The sequence below is a fragment of the Lampris incognitus genome, chromosome 17 (genome assembly GCF_029633865.1).
Source record: "Lampris incognitus isolate fLamInc1 chromosome 17, fLamInc1.hap2, whole genome shotgun sequence".
Taxonomy (NCBI): domain Eukaryota; kingdom Metazoa; phylum Chordata; class Actinopteri; order Lampriformes; family Lampridae; genus Lampris; species Lampris incognitus.
The window spans coordinates 1,930,591-1,948,835 of NC_079227.1; the positions used below are offsets into that span (position 1 = coordinate 1,930,591).

General features: G+C 45.5%; 2 protein-coding genes across 6 annotated transcripts in view; one reads left to right on the plus strand and one right to left on the minus strand.

Annotated features, from left to right (window-relative positions):
- On the plus strand, positions 1-10,106 carry aarsd1 (alanyl-tRNA synthetase domain containing 1). Its single transcript, XM_056297084.1, has 12 exons — positions 1-64; positions 3,472-3,600; positions 3,759-3,918; positions 5,893-5,950; positions 6,039-6,195; positions 6,437-6,553; positions 6,700-6,830; positions 6,931-6,997; positions 7,377-7,468; positions 7,723-7,777; positions 9,449-9,543; positions 9,645-10,106. The coding sequence occupies exons 1-12, from the start codon at positions 26-28 to the stop codon at positions 9,808-9,810; spliced, it is 1,266 nt and encodes a 421-aa protein (XP_056153059.1). The 5' UTR covers positions 1-25; the 3' UTR covers positions 9,811-10,106.
- Positions 10,107-11,669: 1,563 nt separating this feature from the next.
- The window catches only part of LOC130127984 (myoferlin-like), a 114,310-nt gene continuing 107,734 nt past the window's right edge, over positions 11,670-18,245 (minus strand). For 4 of the 5 annotated variants that reach the window (XM_056297694.1, XM_056297692.1, XM_056297693.1 and 1 more), the window contains 5 exons: positions 13,981-14,080; positions 13,695-13,888; positions 13,402-13,511; positions 12,527-12,674; positions 11,670-12,061 (listed from right to left, as the gene is read on the minus strand). In XM_056297694.1, coding sequence (XP_056153669.1) covers positions 12,023-12,061; positions 12,527-12,674; positions 13,402-13,511; positions 13,695-13,888; positions 13,981-14,080 — 591 coding nt within the window. In that variant the 3' untranslated portion in view covers positions 11,670-12,022. The remainder of the gene's footprint in view (positions 12,062-12,526; positions 12,675-13,401; positions 13,512-13,694; positions 13,889-13,980; positions 14,081-18,245) is intronic. The other variant, XM_056297695.1, reaches the window with a different exon arrangement.

An 18,245-nucleotide genomic window follows, 5' to 3' on the forward strand; every position in this document is an offset into this window, starting at 1 on the left:
GAAGAAGAAGAAGAAGAACTCTAAGATGGCCTTTCAGTGTCAGCGGGACTGCTACATGAGAGAGGTAGGACAGCGTTACTGAAGGGGCTCCGGAGGTAAGACAACGTTACTGAAGGGGCTCCGGAGGGAGGACAGCGTTACTTAAAGGGCTCCGGAGGTAGGACAGCGTTACTGAAAGGGCTCCGGAGGGAGGACAGCTTTACTGAAGGGGCTCCGGAGGGAGAACAGCGTTACTAAAAGGGGCTCCGGAGGGAGGACAGCGTTACTGAAAGGGGCTCCGGAGGTAGGACAGCGTTACTGAAAGGGCTCCGGAGGGAGGACAGCGTTACTGAAGGGGCTCCGGAGGTAGGACAGCGTTACTGAAAGGGGCTCCGGAGGGAGGACAGCGTTACTGAAGGGGCTCCGGAGGGAGGACAGCGTTACTAAAAGGGTTCCGGAGGGAGGACAGCGTTACTGAAAGGGTTCCGGAGGTAGGACAGCGTTACTGAAGGGGCTCCGGAGGTAGGACAGCGTTACTGAAAGGGCTCCGGAGGTAGGACAGCGTTACTGAAAGGGTTCCGGAGGTAGGACAGCGTTACTGAAAGGGCTCCGGAGGTAGGACAGCGTTACTGAAGGGGCTCCGGAGGGAGGACAGCGTTACTGAAAGGGCTCCGGAGGGAGGACAGCGTTACTGAAAGGGCTCCGGAGGGAGGACAGCGTTACTGAAGGGGCTCCGGAGGGAGGACAGCGTTACTAAAAGGGTTCCGGAGGGAGGACAGCGTTACTGAAGGGGCTCCGGAGGGAGGACAGCGTTACTGAAGGGGCTCCGGAGTGAGGACAGCTTTACTGAAGGGGCTCCGGAGGGAGGACGGCGTTACTGAAGGGGCTCCGGAGGGAGGACAGCGTTACTGAAGGGGCTCCGGAGGTAGGACAGCGTTACTGAAAGGGCTCCGGAGGGAGGACAGCGTTACTTAAAGGGCTCCGGAGGGAGGACAGCGTTACCTAAAGGGCTCCGGAGGTAGGACAGCGTTACCGAAAGGGCTCCGGAGGGAGGACAGCTTTACTGAAGGGGCTCCGGAGGGAGGACAGCGTTACTGAAAGGGTTCCGGAGGTAGGACAGCGTTACTGAAAGGGCTCCGGAGGTAGGACAGCGTTACTGAAGGGGCTCCGGAGGGAGGACAGCGTTACTGAAGGGGCTCCGGAGGGAGGACAGCGTTACTAAAAGGGTTCCGGAGGGAGGACAGCGTTACTGAAGGGGCTCCGGAGGGAGGACAGCGTTACTGAAGGGGCTCCGGAGTGAGGACAGCTTTACTGAAGGGGCTCCGGAGGGAGGACGGCGTTACTGAAGGGGCTCCGGAGGGAGGACAGCGTTACTGAAGGGGCTCCGGAGGTAGGACAGCGTTACTGAAAGGGCTCCGGAGGGAGGACAGCGTTACTTAAAGGGCTCCGGAGGGAGGACAGCGTTACCTAAAGGGCTCCGGAGGTAGGACAGCGTTACCGAAAGGGCTCCGGAGGGAGGACAGCTTTACTGAAGGGGCTCCGGAGGGAGGACAGCGTTACTGAAAGGGTTCCGGAGGTAGGACAGCGTTACTGAAAGGGCTCCGGAGGTAGGACAGCGTTACTGAAGGGGCTCCGGAGGGAGGACAGCGTTACTGAAGGGGCTCCGGAGGGAGGACAGCGTTACTAAAAGGGTTCCGGAGGGAGGACAGCGTTACTGAAGGGGCTCCGGAGGGAGGACAGCGTTACTGAAGGGGCTCCGGAGTGAGGACAGCTTTACTGAAGGGGCTCCGGAGGGAGGACGGCGTTACTGAAAGGGCTCCGGAGGGAGGACAGCTTTACTGAAGGGGCTCCGGAGGGAGGACGGCGTTACTGAAGGGGCTCCGCAGGGAGGTGATGAGGACTAGTTTGGTGCTTGACTTGTGGCTAAACGTTTACAAGTGAGAGTAGGTGGAGAATAGATTGATGAAGCCGAGAGAAAACTGCGGCAGACATGGAGACGTCGGAATCGAGGGGTCTCTGGGGTCTCCGGACGCCGGGGAAACCGGACAGAGCGCCGCGCTGGGCACGATGAGCCGGAGTGAGGACAAGCGAGAGCAGTATGGAGACGCGTCATTAGGACGAGCAAACAAGACAGAAATGAGAACATTGTTTTTGTGGGAACAGCTGCGAGAAAATACAGGAGAGATGAATGATTATGAGGGAGGACGTGGTGAAACGGGGGTCGAGGAAATGAATTTAAGGTAATACTCAGATTTGCCCAGTAAATTTGACTACGATATAAATATGAGATATGAAAATAGCCAAAGTTTTGAGAGATGGGAATCTGTAGATCATATGTAGAAATGAGAAGCAGAGAGAGAGGGCTCGTAGGATGAAGGAGGTAGGAAAGCATACAGTAGTAACACGTGCAGCCGCGTGGAGAAGAGGAGCAGGTGGAGTAAGGGAGTGATCTGGGGAACACCAGCTGAGGTCACCATGGATGAAGTAAAGGCAAATGTGAAAGGTGGGAGAGTGAAGGGTGCAGGAAGAGGACACGTCTTCAGAGAAGGGATGAGGAATGAAAGTGAAAGTATATTGTTGGAATTTGACAAAAAATTCTCCCAAAGAAAGTTGGCCTGGGAAACCTGACCTACACTGTGAGCGGATATGTTCCAAAACCACAAGAGGTTTTAACTGTCAGCAGTTTGGACAAACTGCTCTGCTGTGTAAAGGTAGAAGAAAGTGTGTTGGGTGTGGGGATGACCATGAGTATGAGCACTGTGGGAAAAGGATGCAACCATGATGTTGTAATTGCAGAGGCAACCATAGTGTGGCATATGGAGGATGTGAAGTAATGAAAAGGGAGGTAGCGCTTCAAAAGGTCAAAGTACAAGACAAGACCATATATGAGGACGCTGTGGTTGGTTTGGGTTGTTATGCCACTGTATATTGTTTATAAGGGTGGGGACACCTGCAGTCAGTTGAGACTTAGATGAAGATGAAACGTTTCTGTCAGTAAACGATGTGTCCAGGTGAACTGGTTCGGCTTCTGTGAATTCAGGAAAATGTTCAGAGCCGTTTGGACAAGCGTATGACAGTTGAGGGTTTGTGGAGCTCCAGACACTGACTGGACTGCTTCATCACACCTGTTTTTCCTATCAGACAACATCTGTCTCTCTAACCGTCCACGTTAGCAGAAGTCTTTCCAAGTACTCAAGTCATTATGTGGATTTTCGGGACACTAATGCAATTGTAGAAAAACTTCCACCTCCCTTTATTTTTCTGTGTGCAGCAACCTAGGAAGTCTCGATAGCTCGCGATACCTTGATAGTAATAAAACATATTGTACACACTGGCTGATTTATGTGTTTGAAAGCAACAACAACAACAAAAAGCCTGAAAGGTTTACCCAGTCTCTTGTGCCAGTCATAGTTTAACTGCAGTGTTGCGCTTCACACCTCATGGGTCTGAGTCTCAGTTTGTGTCAGATATTTTAATGTCCATTTCTTTTAGTTTGACACATCTGTGGTGTCCTGTTGTCCTGCTGAACTCAAATATGAAATCAATGGGAAGAAAGAAACTGTCAAGGGTTTCAACATCAAACTTGAAGACACCATCTTGTTTCCTGAGGGAGGTGGTCAAGTAAGTAGGGATTTTTTTTTAAATGATACTCCTATTTCAATAACCAGTAGTCAAACGAATAACACTCCTAGACAATAATGCTGCATACCAGGAATGACCTAAATCGTTGCAATAAAGACAAAAGGTTAATCACCATACTTTGATGGTGTGCTTTGCAGCCAGATGACCGTGGTCTAATTGGGACTGTGCCGGTGTTGAGGGTCACACGGCAGGGTGCCGAGGCCCTCCACTTTGTGGGCTCCCCGCTGGAAGTGGGCCAGCCTGTTCATCTTCAGCTGGACTGGGAGAGGAGGTTTGACCACATGCAGCAGCATTCAGGTGAGGATGTCTGAAAGCTCCTAAGAGAGACTTGATGTACAAAGTCACTCCTGAGCAGTCACTAATGTTAATGTTGCTAATTGATTCCGTAAACTGCCAGGCCCTCTGGCTAGTTCTGTCAAAAATAGGTTGCCCTGATAAATATATCAGAGTACTGCAACTACTACATGACAACATGTCAGTTAGAACACTCGGCAGTTATGGAGACGAGACAGAGTCCTTCAAGGTCCACACAGGAGTTAAACAAGGCTTTGTCACTGCCCCAACCCTCTTCTCTGTCTTCATTGCCACCATCCTCCACCTCACGGGTCCCAATCTGCCTCAGGGAGTCAAAATCATGTACAAGACGGATGGGAATCTTCTGAATATTAACAGATTCAGGGCTAAAGGTAAAACCACCACCACATCCATCATAGAGCTCCAGTATGCCAATGACAACGCCTTAGTGTCCCTAGTAAAAGAGAACTACAGAGCATACTAGATGCCTTTGCAAAGCCATACAAGCAGCTTGGCCTGGCCATTAACATAAAAAGACTGCTATCCTCTACCAACCCCCACCCAACAGAAATATGCCTGCTCTGCCCCATCCATCTCTGTAGACAACACCAGACTCGAAAATATGGAACAGTTCCCACATCTTGGCAGCCTTCACTCCTCCAAAGCCAACATTGACATTGAAATACACCATCGTCTCAGTTGTGCCAGCCGGACCCTCTCAAGATCGAGTAAAAGGGTTTTTGAAAACCAAAGAAGGTTTGAGTGCTGAAGTGTATCTGTCAATAAACATTGTATCCAGATGAACTGATTCAACCTTCTTTGGTTTTCTTACCTGGATTATTGAGCGTGCATCAAGACGTTTTTGAAAACCGCAACCTTCAGGCCAAAACGAAAATTCTGGTGTACAAAGTGGTAGTGCTGCCCACCCTACGGTATAGGTCAGAAACCTGGACGACATATAGCAGGCACCTGAAGGCATTTGAGACATACCAACAGTGATACCTCAGGAAGATCCTTAAGATCAGCTGGGAGGATCTTCTTTCAGCTTATTCCCCGTTTCTGAGAGGTCGCCACAGCGGATTTTACAGTTTCCATCAGTACCCTGTGAGGGCATTGTTAACCCGGGCCTTGACCCATACGTTATGGATCGGTCTGGGCTGGGAGGATAAGCACACCAACTTCAGAATCCTTGAGGAGGCCAACATGTCTACTATAACTGCCACTATCACACAACATCAGCTGAGATGGACTGGCCATGTCCTGGCATGTCTGACTCTTGCCTCCTGAAACAAGTCCTTTACTTTCAGCTCGTGACAGGACGCCATGCCCCTGGAGCACAAAAGAAGTGATATAAAGGTAACATCAAGGCCCACATCAAAATGTTTGGCATCGACCTTAACACCTGGGAACAAGCAGCAAAACGCAGGGAGGCCTGGAGACTGGCTGTCTGTGAGGGTGCTGGGCACTACAACCATGACCTCCACCATGCTGCTGAAAACAAGTGCAGACTCAGAAAGGAGCGAGTTATCAGAAAGGCCCAAACCACATCCTCAACCACTTCTTCACACCCTTGCCCACATGCCCCAAAATATGCGGCTCCAGGATCAGCCTCAACGCCCACCTGAAAACCCACAAGGACCTAGAAGGAGGACAGTCACACTCAACCCCCGAGTGACTGCCGATGATGAAGATGAATGTTGCTAATGTGTTTGTGTAGTTTTAATTTCCTGAAGCCCTCTCTGGACAGTAAATCCATTGCCAGGGGAGGTTAACAAAGGAGCCAAGTATTCAAGTTGTCATTCCAAACTCACCAGCTGACTTTACTATTAAGGGAACTCCGTCTCTGGTCAAAAAGGCGTTTCCTCATGAAATTAGCCTGTGTGGTGTTTGCTGAGATGAAAACAATTGCATGATGTGTCAAGTGCAGAAAATGTCATTTTGGTCAGTTTTGATAAGGTCTTTCTTCTTGACTCACAGGTCAACATCTGATCACAGCCCTGGCAGATAATATGTTTGGATATAAGACCACCTCCTGGTAAACTCCTTGAGTACTGCTCAAGATTTTTATTTAGTAAAATGACCTCCCTTTCCTCTGCATCTCTTGAGAGTTTTGGCTTTTCCAGGGAACTTGGACGTCAGCGAAGCCTCATAGAACTGGACACTCCCAGTGTGAAGCCGACCCAGCTCCAGAGTCTGGAGGAAGCGGTGAATGAGAAAATCAGAGCTCAGATCCCCGTCACTGTGCAGCTCCTGTCTATCCATGACCCTGCTGTGGAGAAGGTGCACACATCACTCTGCACACACACACTCTATGTATCAGTAAATGACTGTTTCCCATCTTACTGTAAAATTACCATCAGGTAAAAATAGCAAATGCAGCTTCAGCATCTTCTCCAAGGTTATGATGCTATTTTGATTTAAAAGTTGGGTTAATTACAGACCTGTCTGTTGATTCGACTGGCCATACATTGAGTTGTATTTGTGTGTGCTGAATGTTTACTGGCTCATGTATGTGAACCAGGTGAGGAGCCGAGGGCTGCCAGATGACCATGCAGGGCCTGTTCGCATCATCGATATTGAAGGCACTGATGCCAACATGTGCTGTGGAACCCATGTATCCAATCTCAGCCATTTACAGGTGAAACTGCACAACTCACATGTGCTCAGCTTTTAACAGTTAACACAAAGGTCTGAAAATGGAAAACGGATTTAAATGAATAATTGCTCAATGTGTAATCATCACATTGGCATTATTTTTATGTGACTTTACCAACTGTATTTCAGATGATAAAGCTGCTGGGGACCGAGAAAGGGAAGAAAAACAAAACCAACTTGATCTTCGTGGCAGGAAACCGGGTTTTAAAGTATGCCGAGAAAAGCTACAGCAGAGAGCGCTCGCTTGTTTCTCTTCTGAAGTGAGTTCCTGTAGGGACAAAGCAGCACCTGAAAACCTTACAACAAAGACCAAACTCAAACTGAACTGAAAGAACTTTCTGCTTGTCTCCGTTTCCACAGAACCGGACCGGATGAACACCCTGAGGTGGTCGAGAAACTCCAGAAATCTGTCAAACTCCTACAGAAAGTGAGTTATTTTCCGCTTTGACTCTCAGCTCTTCTTCCATCATATACAAGTGTTGCCTGAGGTGAAATCACACGAATATGTTAAAACTCCATCCTCCACAATCCCGCCGTTTCCATGACATCAGATTTATGTATGAGTAATCCCTACGCCACTTTAAACTGCTTAGTTTCTTTCGCTTGCTGATCAACATTATCCGTGACTCAAAGTAAATACTCGCTTATATGAATATGTGTAAAAATGTGTACTGTTAACAGCTAATCCATAGCTTATCAACACATTTTGAAAGAAGACGTAATCCTGGCGTACCAGTCGGTAGGTAGTTTGTGACATGAGGGTAATGCCTTCAGGTGAAGTAACCAGACGCTGCTTTCCTTGGCAGACTAACCTGAGCCTGCTCCGTGACATGGCCGTCCTCATAGCAGACAGCTTCAAGAACAACCCACGGCGAGGAAACTTCTTCAGCTTGCACAAGTGAGACTCGTCTCACACCACCTTACGCTGCTTTTCATTTATCAGGAACACCGACTAATTCCACACACGTTTAACCCGAGAAGTAGGAGGAGACTAATTCCTGAAATCAGCTGGTCTTGTTTGGTTGGAATGAAAACCTTCATATGGACTCACTGGCACATGGATCAGGACTAGTGGCATCTACAGCAAAACTGTCAGATCTCAGATGTGACAGTTTTGCTGAAATGAAAATGTTGACTTCTTTCTCTCCGCAGAAAAGAGGGGGACAGTGAGTTCATGAACATCGTCGCCAATGAAATCAACACCGAGGTGAGAGTACAGCGCTGCTTGGTTGTGTACAAACCCCAATTCCAATGAAATTGGGACGTCATGTAAAACATGAATAAAAGCAGAATACAATGATGTGCAAATCCCTTTCCACCTATATTCAATTGAATACACTACAAAGACAAGATATTTAATGTTCAAACGGATAAACTTTATTGTTTTTTGCAAATATTCGCTCATTTTGAATTTGATGCCTGCAACACGTTCCAAAGAAGCTGGGACAGGGGTAACAAAAGCCTGGGAAAGTTGAGGAATGCTCAGAAAACACCTGTCTGGAACATTCCACAGGTGAACAGGTTACCTGGAAACAGGTGAGTGTCATGGTTGGGTATAAAAGGAGCATCCCTGAAGAAAGGCTCAGCCGTTCACAAGCAAGGATGGGGCGAGGGTCACCACTTTGTGAACAACTGTGTGAGCAAATAGTCCAGCAGTTTAAGAACAACGTTTCTCAACGTACAACTGCAAGGAGTTTAGGGGTTTCATCATCTACAGTCCATAATATCATCACAAGATTCAGAGAGTCCAGAGAAATCTCTGCACGTAAGCGGCAAGGCCCAAAACCAACACTGAATGCCCGTGACCTTCGACCCCTCAGGCGGCACTGCATTAAAAACCGACATCATTGTGTAAAGGATATGACCACGTGGGCTCAGGAGCACTTGGGAAAACCATCGTCAGTTAACACAGTTGGTCGCTACATCTACAAGTGCAAGTTAAAACTCTACCATGCAAAGCCAAAGCCAGATATCAACACCACCCAGAAACACCGCCCGCCGGCTTCTCTGGCCCCAGCTCATCTGAGATGGACTGACGCCAAGTGGACAAGTGTGCTGTGGTCTGACCAGTCCACATCTCACATTGTTGTTGTAAATCATGGACGTCGTGTCCTCCGGGCTAAAGAGGAAGAGGACCATCCAGATTGTTATCAGCCCAAAGTCCAAAAGCCAGCATCTGTGATGGTATGGGGGGGTGGTGTTAGTGCCCATGGCATCATGGGTAACCTGCACATCTGGGAAGGACCATTAATGCTGAAAGGTCCATACAGGTTTTGGAGCAACATATGCTGCCATCCAAGCGACGTCTTTTTCAGGGACGTCCCTGCTTATTTCAGCAAGACAATGCCAAGCCACATTCTGCAGGTGGTCCACCAGCGGGGCTTCGTAGTAAAAGAGTGCAGGTACTGGACTGGCCTGCCTGCAGTCCAGACCTGTCTCCCATTGAACATGTGTGGCGCATTATGAAGCACACAATACGACAACGGAGACCCCGGACTGTTGAGCAACTGAAGTCGTACATCAAGCAAGAATGGGAAAGAATTCCACCTACAAAGCTTCAACAATTAGTGTCCCCAGTTCCCAAACGCTTGTTGGGTGTTGTTAAAAGGAAAGGTGGTGTAACACAGTGGTGAACATGCCCCTGTCCCAGCTTCTTTGGAACGTGTTGCAGGCATCACATTCACAATGAGGGAATATTTGCAAAAAAACAATAAAGTTTATCAGTTTGAACATTAAATATCTTGTCTTTGTAGTGGATTCAACTGAATATAGGTGGAAAAGGATTTGCAAATCATTGTATTCTGTTTTTATTCACGTTTTACACAACGTCCCAGCTTCTGTCAAACCTGACCAACGTTTCTTTGCTTCATCTTGGCAGGAGACGGTGTTGTTCCTGACTGCTGGCGAGGAGAAGGGCCCTGGTCTGTTTCTGCTGGCGGGACCCAGCGGCCCGATGGCGGAGATGGGGCCACGGTAAAATGGGATGCCACGTGTTAATTCTTGGTCTCCATCAGCTTCCAGCCTGTTGAATGTATGAGTGACTCGCTAACCATTTTTCTCGCCGTCCTCTTCAGCGTGCTGGAGATGCTGCAGGGGAAAGGAGCTGCAAAGAACGGACGCTTCCAAGGAAAAGCCAACAGCCTGGTGAGAAGAGCTGAAGTGGAGGACTTCCTGCTGCAGTACTGCAAGCAGCTGGCTTCTGAGGAGGAATGCGTTGAGCATCTGATAAACCACCAGTAATGAACATCATCCACTCTCAGACCTGAACTTACAGCCGGCGCAGCGCAGGTCGTCTGAGTAAATGTGCATGCTTCATCACAACGTGTCCAGATGGACCTGGATGACACGATGGTGTCGTACAGAAATGTCCACAAGTTTTCTCCACAACATGGGTTGTATATATCTACATGTTCATTTCAAATATATGACTGTTTATTTAACTTGAAGCTGAAGATTCTTTCATGAGAAGTTTGTACATAACAGCAATAGAACAGAAATAAAGACAGTTTTCTACAGTAGAAAAACAAAACCTAGCATTAAAGAACACCAAGAGCACGTCGGTATGAAACCGCTCAGCTGTTTGTTCAGGGAAGAAGTTTGAGTTTTCACCTTCAGACACATTCAGACCTGAGATCTGCTCCAAGTCATCCAGACTGGAGTCCGGGTTCACACACATCCTGGATAAAGTATAGTTTTCCAAGTGGAAAATGATAAATATAGTGGAATTGTTATTGAGGTCATGGAAAATCGTGTTTTGAGATGAGGTGTGGGTGTTGTGTTGACTTATTAGACTTCCACTGACACTTGATGCTGAGTAACACGACCCCGTCAGTGTTAATGCTGTATAATATGACCCGCTGTCGTATTATATAGCAGTAATACTGTATAATATACTGTATAATACGACCCTGTCAGTGTTGATACTGCATAATATGACCCGCTGTCGTATTATACAGCAGTAATGCTGTATAATATACTGCATAATACGACCGTCAGTGTTGATACTGCATAATATGACCCGCTGTCGTATTATACAGCAGTAATACTGTATAATATACTGCATAATATGACCCGCTGTTGTATTATACAGCAGTAATACTGTATAATACGACCCTGTCAGTGTTAACACTGCATAATATGACCCGCTGTCATATTAATCAGTAGTAATACTGTAATATACTGTATAATACGACCCTGTCAGTGTTAATGCTGTATAACATGACCCACTGTTGTATTATACAGCAGTAATACTGTATAATATACTGTATAATACGACCGTCAGTGTTGATACTGCATAATATGACCTGCTGTCGTATTATACAGCAGTAATACTGTATAATATACTGCATAATACGACCGTCAGTGTTGATACTGCATAATATGACCCGCTGTCGTATTATACAGCAGTAATACTGTATAATATACTGCATAATATGACCCGCTGTTGTATTATACAGCAGTAATACTGTATAATACGACCCTGTCAGTGTTAACACTGCATAATATGACCCGCTGTCATATTAATCAGTAGTAATACTGTAATATACTGTATAATACGACCCTGTCAGTGTTAATGCTGTATAACATGACCCACTGTTGTATTATACAGCAGTAATAGTGTATAATACGACCCTGTCAGTGTTAACACTGCATAATATGACCCGCTGTCATATTATACAGTAGTAATATTGTGTAATACGATCCGCTGTCGTATTATACCATAGTAATACTGTGTAATATACTGTATGATATGACCCTGTCAGTGTTAACACTGCATAATATGACCCGCTGTCATATTATACAGCAATAATACTGTATAATACCACCCTGTTAGTGTTAATATTGTATAATATGACCCACTGTCATATTATACAGTAGTAATACTGTATAATACGACCCGCTGTCATATTATACAGTAGTAATATTGTGTAATACGACCCGCTGTCGTATTACACAATAGTAATACTGTACAAGTATAAAGCCGTCAGCAAGGCCTGGCATGGATATCCAGGCTATGGTCCTAAAAAGGATTCTTACAGTAGTAAGCTGTAGTTTGCTACCTGCCTTGCTGAAGGGCAGACTGGGGAAGCATTACCCCTCACTTGGACCCGGGTAGTTTCTCCATTAGATTCAGTCTAACAACCTTGACCCAGTACAACAGCCGCTGGTGCTTCACAGTCGTTCTCCAACAGAACAAACAGAAGAGTGGAGGAAAGACAAGCAGGTGTTTATTTCTCTCTCTGTGCACAACAGAATGGAAAAGTGAAAAGTGTTCATTATATAGCATGCTAACGTAGTGCAAAGGCTTTACCCCCCCACCCCCCACCCCCATCGAGCTCTTCCTCAGAGTATTCAGAAAACGCAGTAAAAACTCCTCCAGGTGGTTGGTCAGTCCTGATCCGGTTTAACCACAGCTGATGTGAAGCCTGCTGGGCTGCGCTGGTCTCACCGGTTAGCTGAGCGGCTTCACGATCTTCATGGAGATGTAGTTCTGACAGGAAGACGAGAACAAGCGGTCAACACAAGTGGCAACACATGTTTTCACTGAAGCTTCCATCATGAAGACTTCTTCCATCACAACCGACTGCTGACGGCTATACAGGAAACAGCACTTGTATATATTTACATATATATATGTGTGTGTGTGTGTGTGTGTGTGTGTTTATGTTAAGGACAGAAAAAGCCAACAGCTTCCATGGTCCATGTCAGCATTTAGTCTCAGATCAGCAGGACCACATGACAGCAGATAACGAACTGATGGTGAGCTTGATATCGTCATGTCCTTGGTCCACACATCTGACAGTGGACAGACACAACACTGAGTCCTACAGGCTCTCACCTGGGTTTGGCTTTATGTGTGTGTCTTACAGATTGACAGGACTGACGGTTTGAAGGTCAGCACGGTGGACACTCGTCCAACATTTGGACAGATAAGTTTCCACTTTGTCCCTCTTACCGGTAAAGAGTACAAGAGAATGGCGAGGAAGAGCAGCACGATGATGAGGATGATGAGTCCAATGAAGAGGCACCTGAACCTCCGCCACACAATGAACTTCATGGTCTTACAGGGGTTGGTGAACCAAAAGAAGGACGTTTCCGGGCGTCTGGAGGGTGAAAAAGACATGCGTGTTAGGGGTCGTGCTCCTGTCGGCCCCTGACCGAGGCCGGGCGAGACGAGCTGCAGGTGTCCCCGGGTGCTGCACGGCGGCTGCCCGCGGCTGCTAGCGACACCGCTAGGATGGTTCCATGCAGAGAAAGAACTACCCCAGCAGGATTAATAAAGTGGTAAAAAAGGAAAATAAAAGCTGTTGTGGACAAAACGTTAAGACATCTCATCCCGTCCAACCCAGGAGGACACGTCTGAAGACGGCGTTCCTTCCTACCGGCTCACACCACACACTTCCACTTACAACTACATGAACTGGGTCAGGCGTCCCCACAGACACAACGGGCCGTGTCTGTGGGTGGGAAGCCGGATGTGGGTGTGTGTCCTAGTTGCTGCACTAGCGCCTCCTCTGGTCAGTTGAGACGCCTGTTCGGGAGGGGGGGGGACTGGGGGGAATAGCGTGATCCTCCCATGTGCTACGTCCCCCTGGTGAAACTCCTCACTGTCAGGTGACAAGAAGCGGCTGGTGACTCCACATGTATGGGAGGAGGCATGTGGTGGTCTGCAGCCCTCCCTGGACCAGCAGAGGGGTGGAGCAGAGACTGGGACGGCTCAGAAGAGTGGGGTAATTGGCCGGGTACAGTTGGGGAGAAAAGGGGGAAAAAAGCCACAAAAAAAGAAGAAGAAGTAAATGAACGTGTGTGTGTAGTTAAGTCTGATCTTACTTTGGAGGATTGAGCGTGGGATTCATGTTGGGTTCATCTCTTCCTTTTCCTGCAGGTTTCTCATCTGCATCTTTCTCACTCACAACCTCCAGAGTCATCTCCACCTTTCCCTGTAGACACACACCACGTCATGCACACCCACACACAGCGTGCAGTAGACGGCTGAACAACGAACACAGCTCTTTTCAAGTGACTTGTCACCACAGCATTGTGGAGTTCTTCCTTCGGTTCGCTGTCATACGTTTAGAAGACGACTGTCTGTTGCTGGTGAAGTCAGACGGTTTTGTACTTACTCCCAGAACCTTCTGTCCGTTCTGCTGGGCGGCACACGGCCACCAACCCCGGACCGACTGCTGGGCGAACAGAGACTTGGCGTGTTCAGACTTGAGCGGCGCTCCGGTCTCCAGATCCTCCAACATGTCCAGGGAACATTTCTCTGGAGTCTTAGCAGGAGGCGTCAGGTTCCTCAGGTCAAGCTCCACCGCACCTGAGACGCCAGCGGAATGGACATGTGAGTTGGGACAACAGGTAAAACAGTAAGTCCGTGGACTTCGTCGACTTGTAGAAGAAGTATCTCACCTAGATAATCATCCAAAGAAAATTTGTCGTTGTCCCAAATCTGAACAACCAGCTTCGGCGGGATCCTGAACTCGGTTTTGTCCAGACTCCAGAAGTGTTCCTGATGAGGAAAAACCACATGAAAAGTACACATTTTAAATGTTTCCAGAGCTGTGGACTCTGGTCACATGACTTGGACCCGAGTCAGACTCAAGTCACAGATCTGATGACTTCAGACTTGGCAAAACAGAGAAAGACTTGGACTTTAACACCGGTGACTCAGGACTTGAGTTTGAGTCATTTGACTTGAAAGACTTGTGTTACAGCCACGGGTGTGTCCGTGTCCGTATAGTTGTGTTGTGTTGTGTGTTGCCTTCTGTATCTAACCCTCACTCTGGCTCTACGTCAGGTATCCGCCAGGTGCTCCACCAGTTCCCATCAGCTGTGCAGTCTACTCTTTAACCCCCCACCTGTCTTCAGTTGCCCGGCCAGCTAGGTAGTGTGTGTGTGATTGTAGGTAGTGTGGTGTAGCTACCTTGTGTTGATGTGTTTGTCTCTGTAGCTACTTTGTGTTCGTGATGTCTGGCCAGTTTTCGGTTAAGTTTTGCATTGTTTCAGCCTGGAGTATTTGGAGTTCTGTTTAGCCTTTAGTTTGTTTAGTTCTTTTGGGCAAGGGGATCAAGGTAAGATGCCCATGGGCAAACACCCCATCACGTAGCTTACCCCGTTAGACACACTAGGCTAGGAGCGGTGCCACCCTCTGCATTTAGGTTGGGTGCTTTTGAGCACCGTCAAGGGGGGTGGGGGGTACTTTTGTTAGTAGTTTGTTGTTTTGGCAACCGTTCGGTTCCCTTGTCCTGTCATGGTTTAAGTGAATAAATGTTTATATTTTATTATATTTATACGTTTACCCGTCTCACTGTGTTGCACCCTCACCTCACTGTTACCCAGTCCACTAGTCGTCGTCCCTCACCAGACAAAAAATCCCCAGCCCTAGCAATATGTGAAACTGGGCTTCATGAGGGACAAACTGACATGGTGGAGATCAAGGGATATGAAAGCTGTTTCATTAACAGGACTCAGTCACAGGGGGTGGGGGTGGGGTGGGGTTTGCATTATACATAGATAAAAACTACAAAAGTTCTTGTGTTGGTAAAATGTCATTTGTTTTGGATAATGTCATGGAGTCTGTCACAGTAGAAATAGACATGGGGGAATCAAAAAATATACTAATTAGCTGCATTTATAGAAAACCTGGTTCCTGCATTGACACCTTTGGAGAAAAGTTAGCAGAACTTTATACCAACATAAATAACAAGAACATGGTTTTTATCTGTGGGGATTTCAACATTGACTTGTTAAACCCACATGATCACAACTCAACTCCAGAGTTCATTAATCCCATGTCCAGTACCAGCCTATATGCCGCAATCACAAGACCGACCAGAATACCAACGCACAGTGCAACCCTAACTGACAACATACTGACCAACGTCCCTGACCACAAAGTAGTAAGTGGAATAGTAATAGATGACACTAGTGACCATCTGCCGGTCTTTGCAATAATCCAGAGCTGTACCATGACCAAGAAAGATATCAAAACCTGCTAAATGACAAGGCACATAACACAACATGCTATCTATTTTAAAGAAGACCTAATGAAACATGATTGGAATACAGTTTATGTAGAAGATGCAAATGAGGCCTGAGTCATTTCTGTCCATTATAGTAACGCTGTATGAAAAAAAAATGTCCACTTGTAAGGAAAGTAGATAAACAGATATGTATGCTGAAAAACCATGGTTAACTAAAGGAATACTAAGTGCACGTAAGAAGAAAAAAACATATAAAGAATTTTTAAAGAAAAGAACAATGGAAGCTGATCAAAAATATAAGATATATAAAAACAAATTAACTAGAATTATGAGATTCAGCAAAAAGGATTATTACAGTAAATTACTAGAGGACAACGAAAACAATATCAAACAAACATGGAAGGTATTAAATGACATTATTAAAAAAGGAAGTGGGAAGGCAGGATACCCTAACCATTTCCTGAGTAGAAATAATTCAACTATTAATGACAAGGCCATGGTTGCAAATGAGTTCAATACATTTTTTGTCAGTGTTGGTCCTGATTTGGCTGAGGAAATTGCAAAGACCGGTAGCGGAGATAATGTGGTAAGCAAGAAAACGTCTATTAAAGAATCCATATTTATAAGGGGAACAAATGAAAAAGAAATTATTGATACAGGTAAACATTTCAAGAACAATAAGTCCACTGACTGGAATGGAATATACATGTTTATGGTCAAAAATATCATCGAATGCATTGCAAAACCTTTGTCTCACATCTGTAACCAATCCCCACAAACCGGTGTTTTTCCAAACAAAATGAAAACAGCCAAAGTTATACCAATCTTTAAGTCTGGTGATAGACACGTCTTTTCAAATTACAGATCTGTTTCCTTGCTTCCACAGTTCTCAAAAATACTAGAAAAAATATACTCTTCAAGAATACATGACTTCATCACAAAACATATTAATGTACTGTAAGATCAGCAATATGGGTTTAGAGCAAACGGAACAACTTCATTTGCACTTATAGCATTTGTAGATGAAATAACAATGGCAATAGAAAACAAAAAATATGCAATAGGGGTATTTCTGGATCTAAAAAAAGCATTTGACACCGTAGACCATGAATTATTACTGAAAAAACTATAATCATTTTGAATTAGGGGAACCACACTCTCCTGGTTAACCAGCTATCTAAAAGACAGATATCAATATGTTGAATTACAAAACTTCTCAGTCTCACCTACTGAAAGTCACATGTGGGGTCCCCCAGGGCTCAGTGTTGGGACCATTACTGTTTATTCTGTATATAAACAATATTTGTGAAGTGTCTGAATCTCTGAAAGCCATTTTATTTGCTGATGACACTAATTTATTTTGCTGTGGGATCATCTGGATCAACTCCTGGATATAGTGGAAAAGGAACTGATGAAGTTGAAGAGGTGGTTTGATGCCAACAAACTAACATTGAATTTAAATTAAACAAAATGTATAATCTTTGGTAACTGTAAAATTAACTCAATGAAGAAACTCATGATAAACAATGTAGAAATAGAAAGAGTTACTGAAATTAAATTTCTTGGGGTAATAGTGTGTAATGACCTACATTTTAACTCTCACAGATGATAACACCGTTTCTGAATTAGCTGTGGAACTTCGCCATGTTTATTTCGCTCCATGCATAACGTGCACATAACTGACTGACTCTTGTCTACCTTCCCGCTCCCGTGGCTGCTCTGTTTTACTATCCCATAATTCCCTGTGTCCTTAAAGGTGTATTCCCCTAATACTGAACATCACATCGTGGACTATAAATTATGTTGGAAACCACATATAAATTATACCAAGGCCAAAGTATCCAGATCAATGGCAATACTATTCAAAGTCAAAGATCTTCTAAATCAAGCTTCACTTTACACCTTGTACTGTTCCCTCATACTTCCATACATCACCTACTGTGTGGAAGTGTGGGGAACACATAAAACCAACACCGATTCAATCTTTATTATTCAAAACAGAGCTGTAAGGATAGTAAACAGGGCCAACTGCAGAGAACCAACAAACCAACTCTTCATCAAACTAAAATTCAAAGATCTGGTGGACTTTAAAACTGCTCAAATCATGTACAAAGTGTTAAATCATGAAGTACCCAGCAGTATCCAGGGGTTGTTCCAGCTGAGGGAAAGTAATTATGTCCTGAGAGGAATATGTACATTTAAACACAACCCAGTAAGGACAAATGCAAAATATCATTGTGTCACAACCAAAGGTGTCAAGATTGGAATAATTGCAGTGATGAAATGAAAACATGTGAATCAATAATCAAATTTAAAAGACTCTTTAAAATAATACGTTGAGCAGATATGGGATGGAGCCGGGACATCTTGTGTGAGTTGTTCTTGAGAGTTGTTTTGGTGTTGCTCTGCACTTGCTGTGTTCTTGTTGTGTTGAATGAAGGATCTTGGTGTGGTTTACTAGATAGACGCCATGGTCACTGGTGGCAGATGACTGAGTTTTCATTTAAATCACACAGTTCACTGTTGAAATACTAAAATAGAAAAAGGGGGTAGGACTAGAAAAGTTTTTTTTAACTTCTGCCTACTTCTTTTCCAACTGCCGAGATTTAAAACACGTTTGATGAGGATATCGCTTGCTTGTTTTGATTTTTTTCTCTTTTGTTTTCTTTTATTATACATTTTAATTTGATT

What these genes read in the sequence shown, in the direction of transcription:
- aarsd1 (XM_056297084.1), top strand. Translation starts at nt 26, where the DNA reads ATGGCCTTTCAGTGTCAGCGGGACTGCTACATGAGAGAG. An exon ending in GGGACTGCTACATGAGAGAG is followed by an intron (nt 65 to 3,471) that starts GTAGGACAGCGT and finishes CATTTCTTTTAG; the next exon opens with TTTGACACATCTGTGGTGTC. An exon ending in AACTTCTTCAGCTTGCACAA is followed by an intron (nt 7,469 to 7,722) that starts GTGAGACTCGTC and finishes TTCTCTCCGCAG; the next exon opens with AAAAGAGGGGGACAGTGAGT.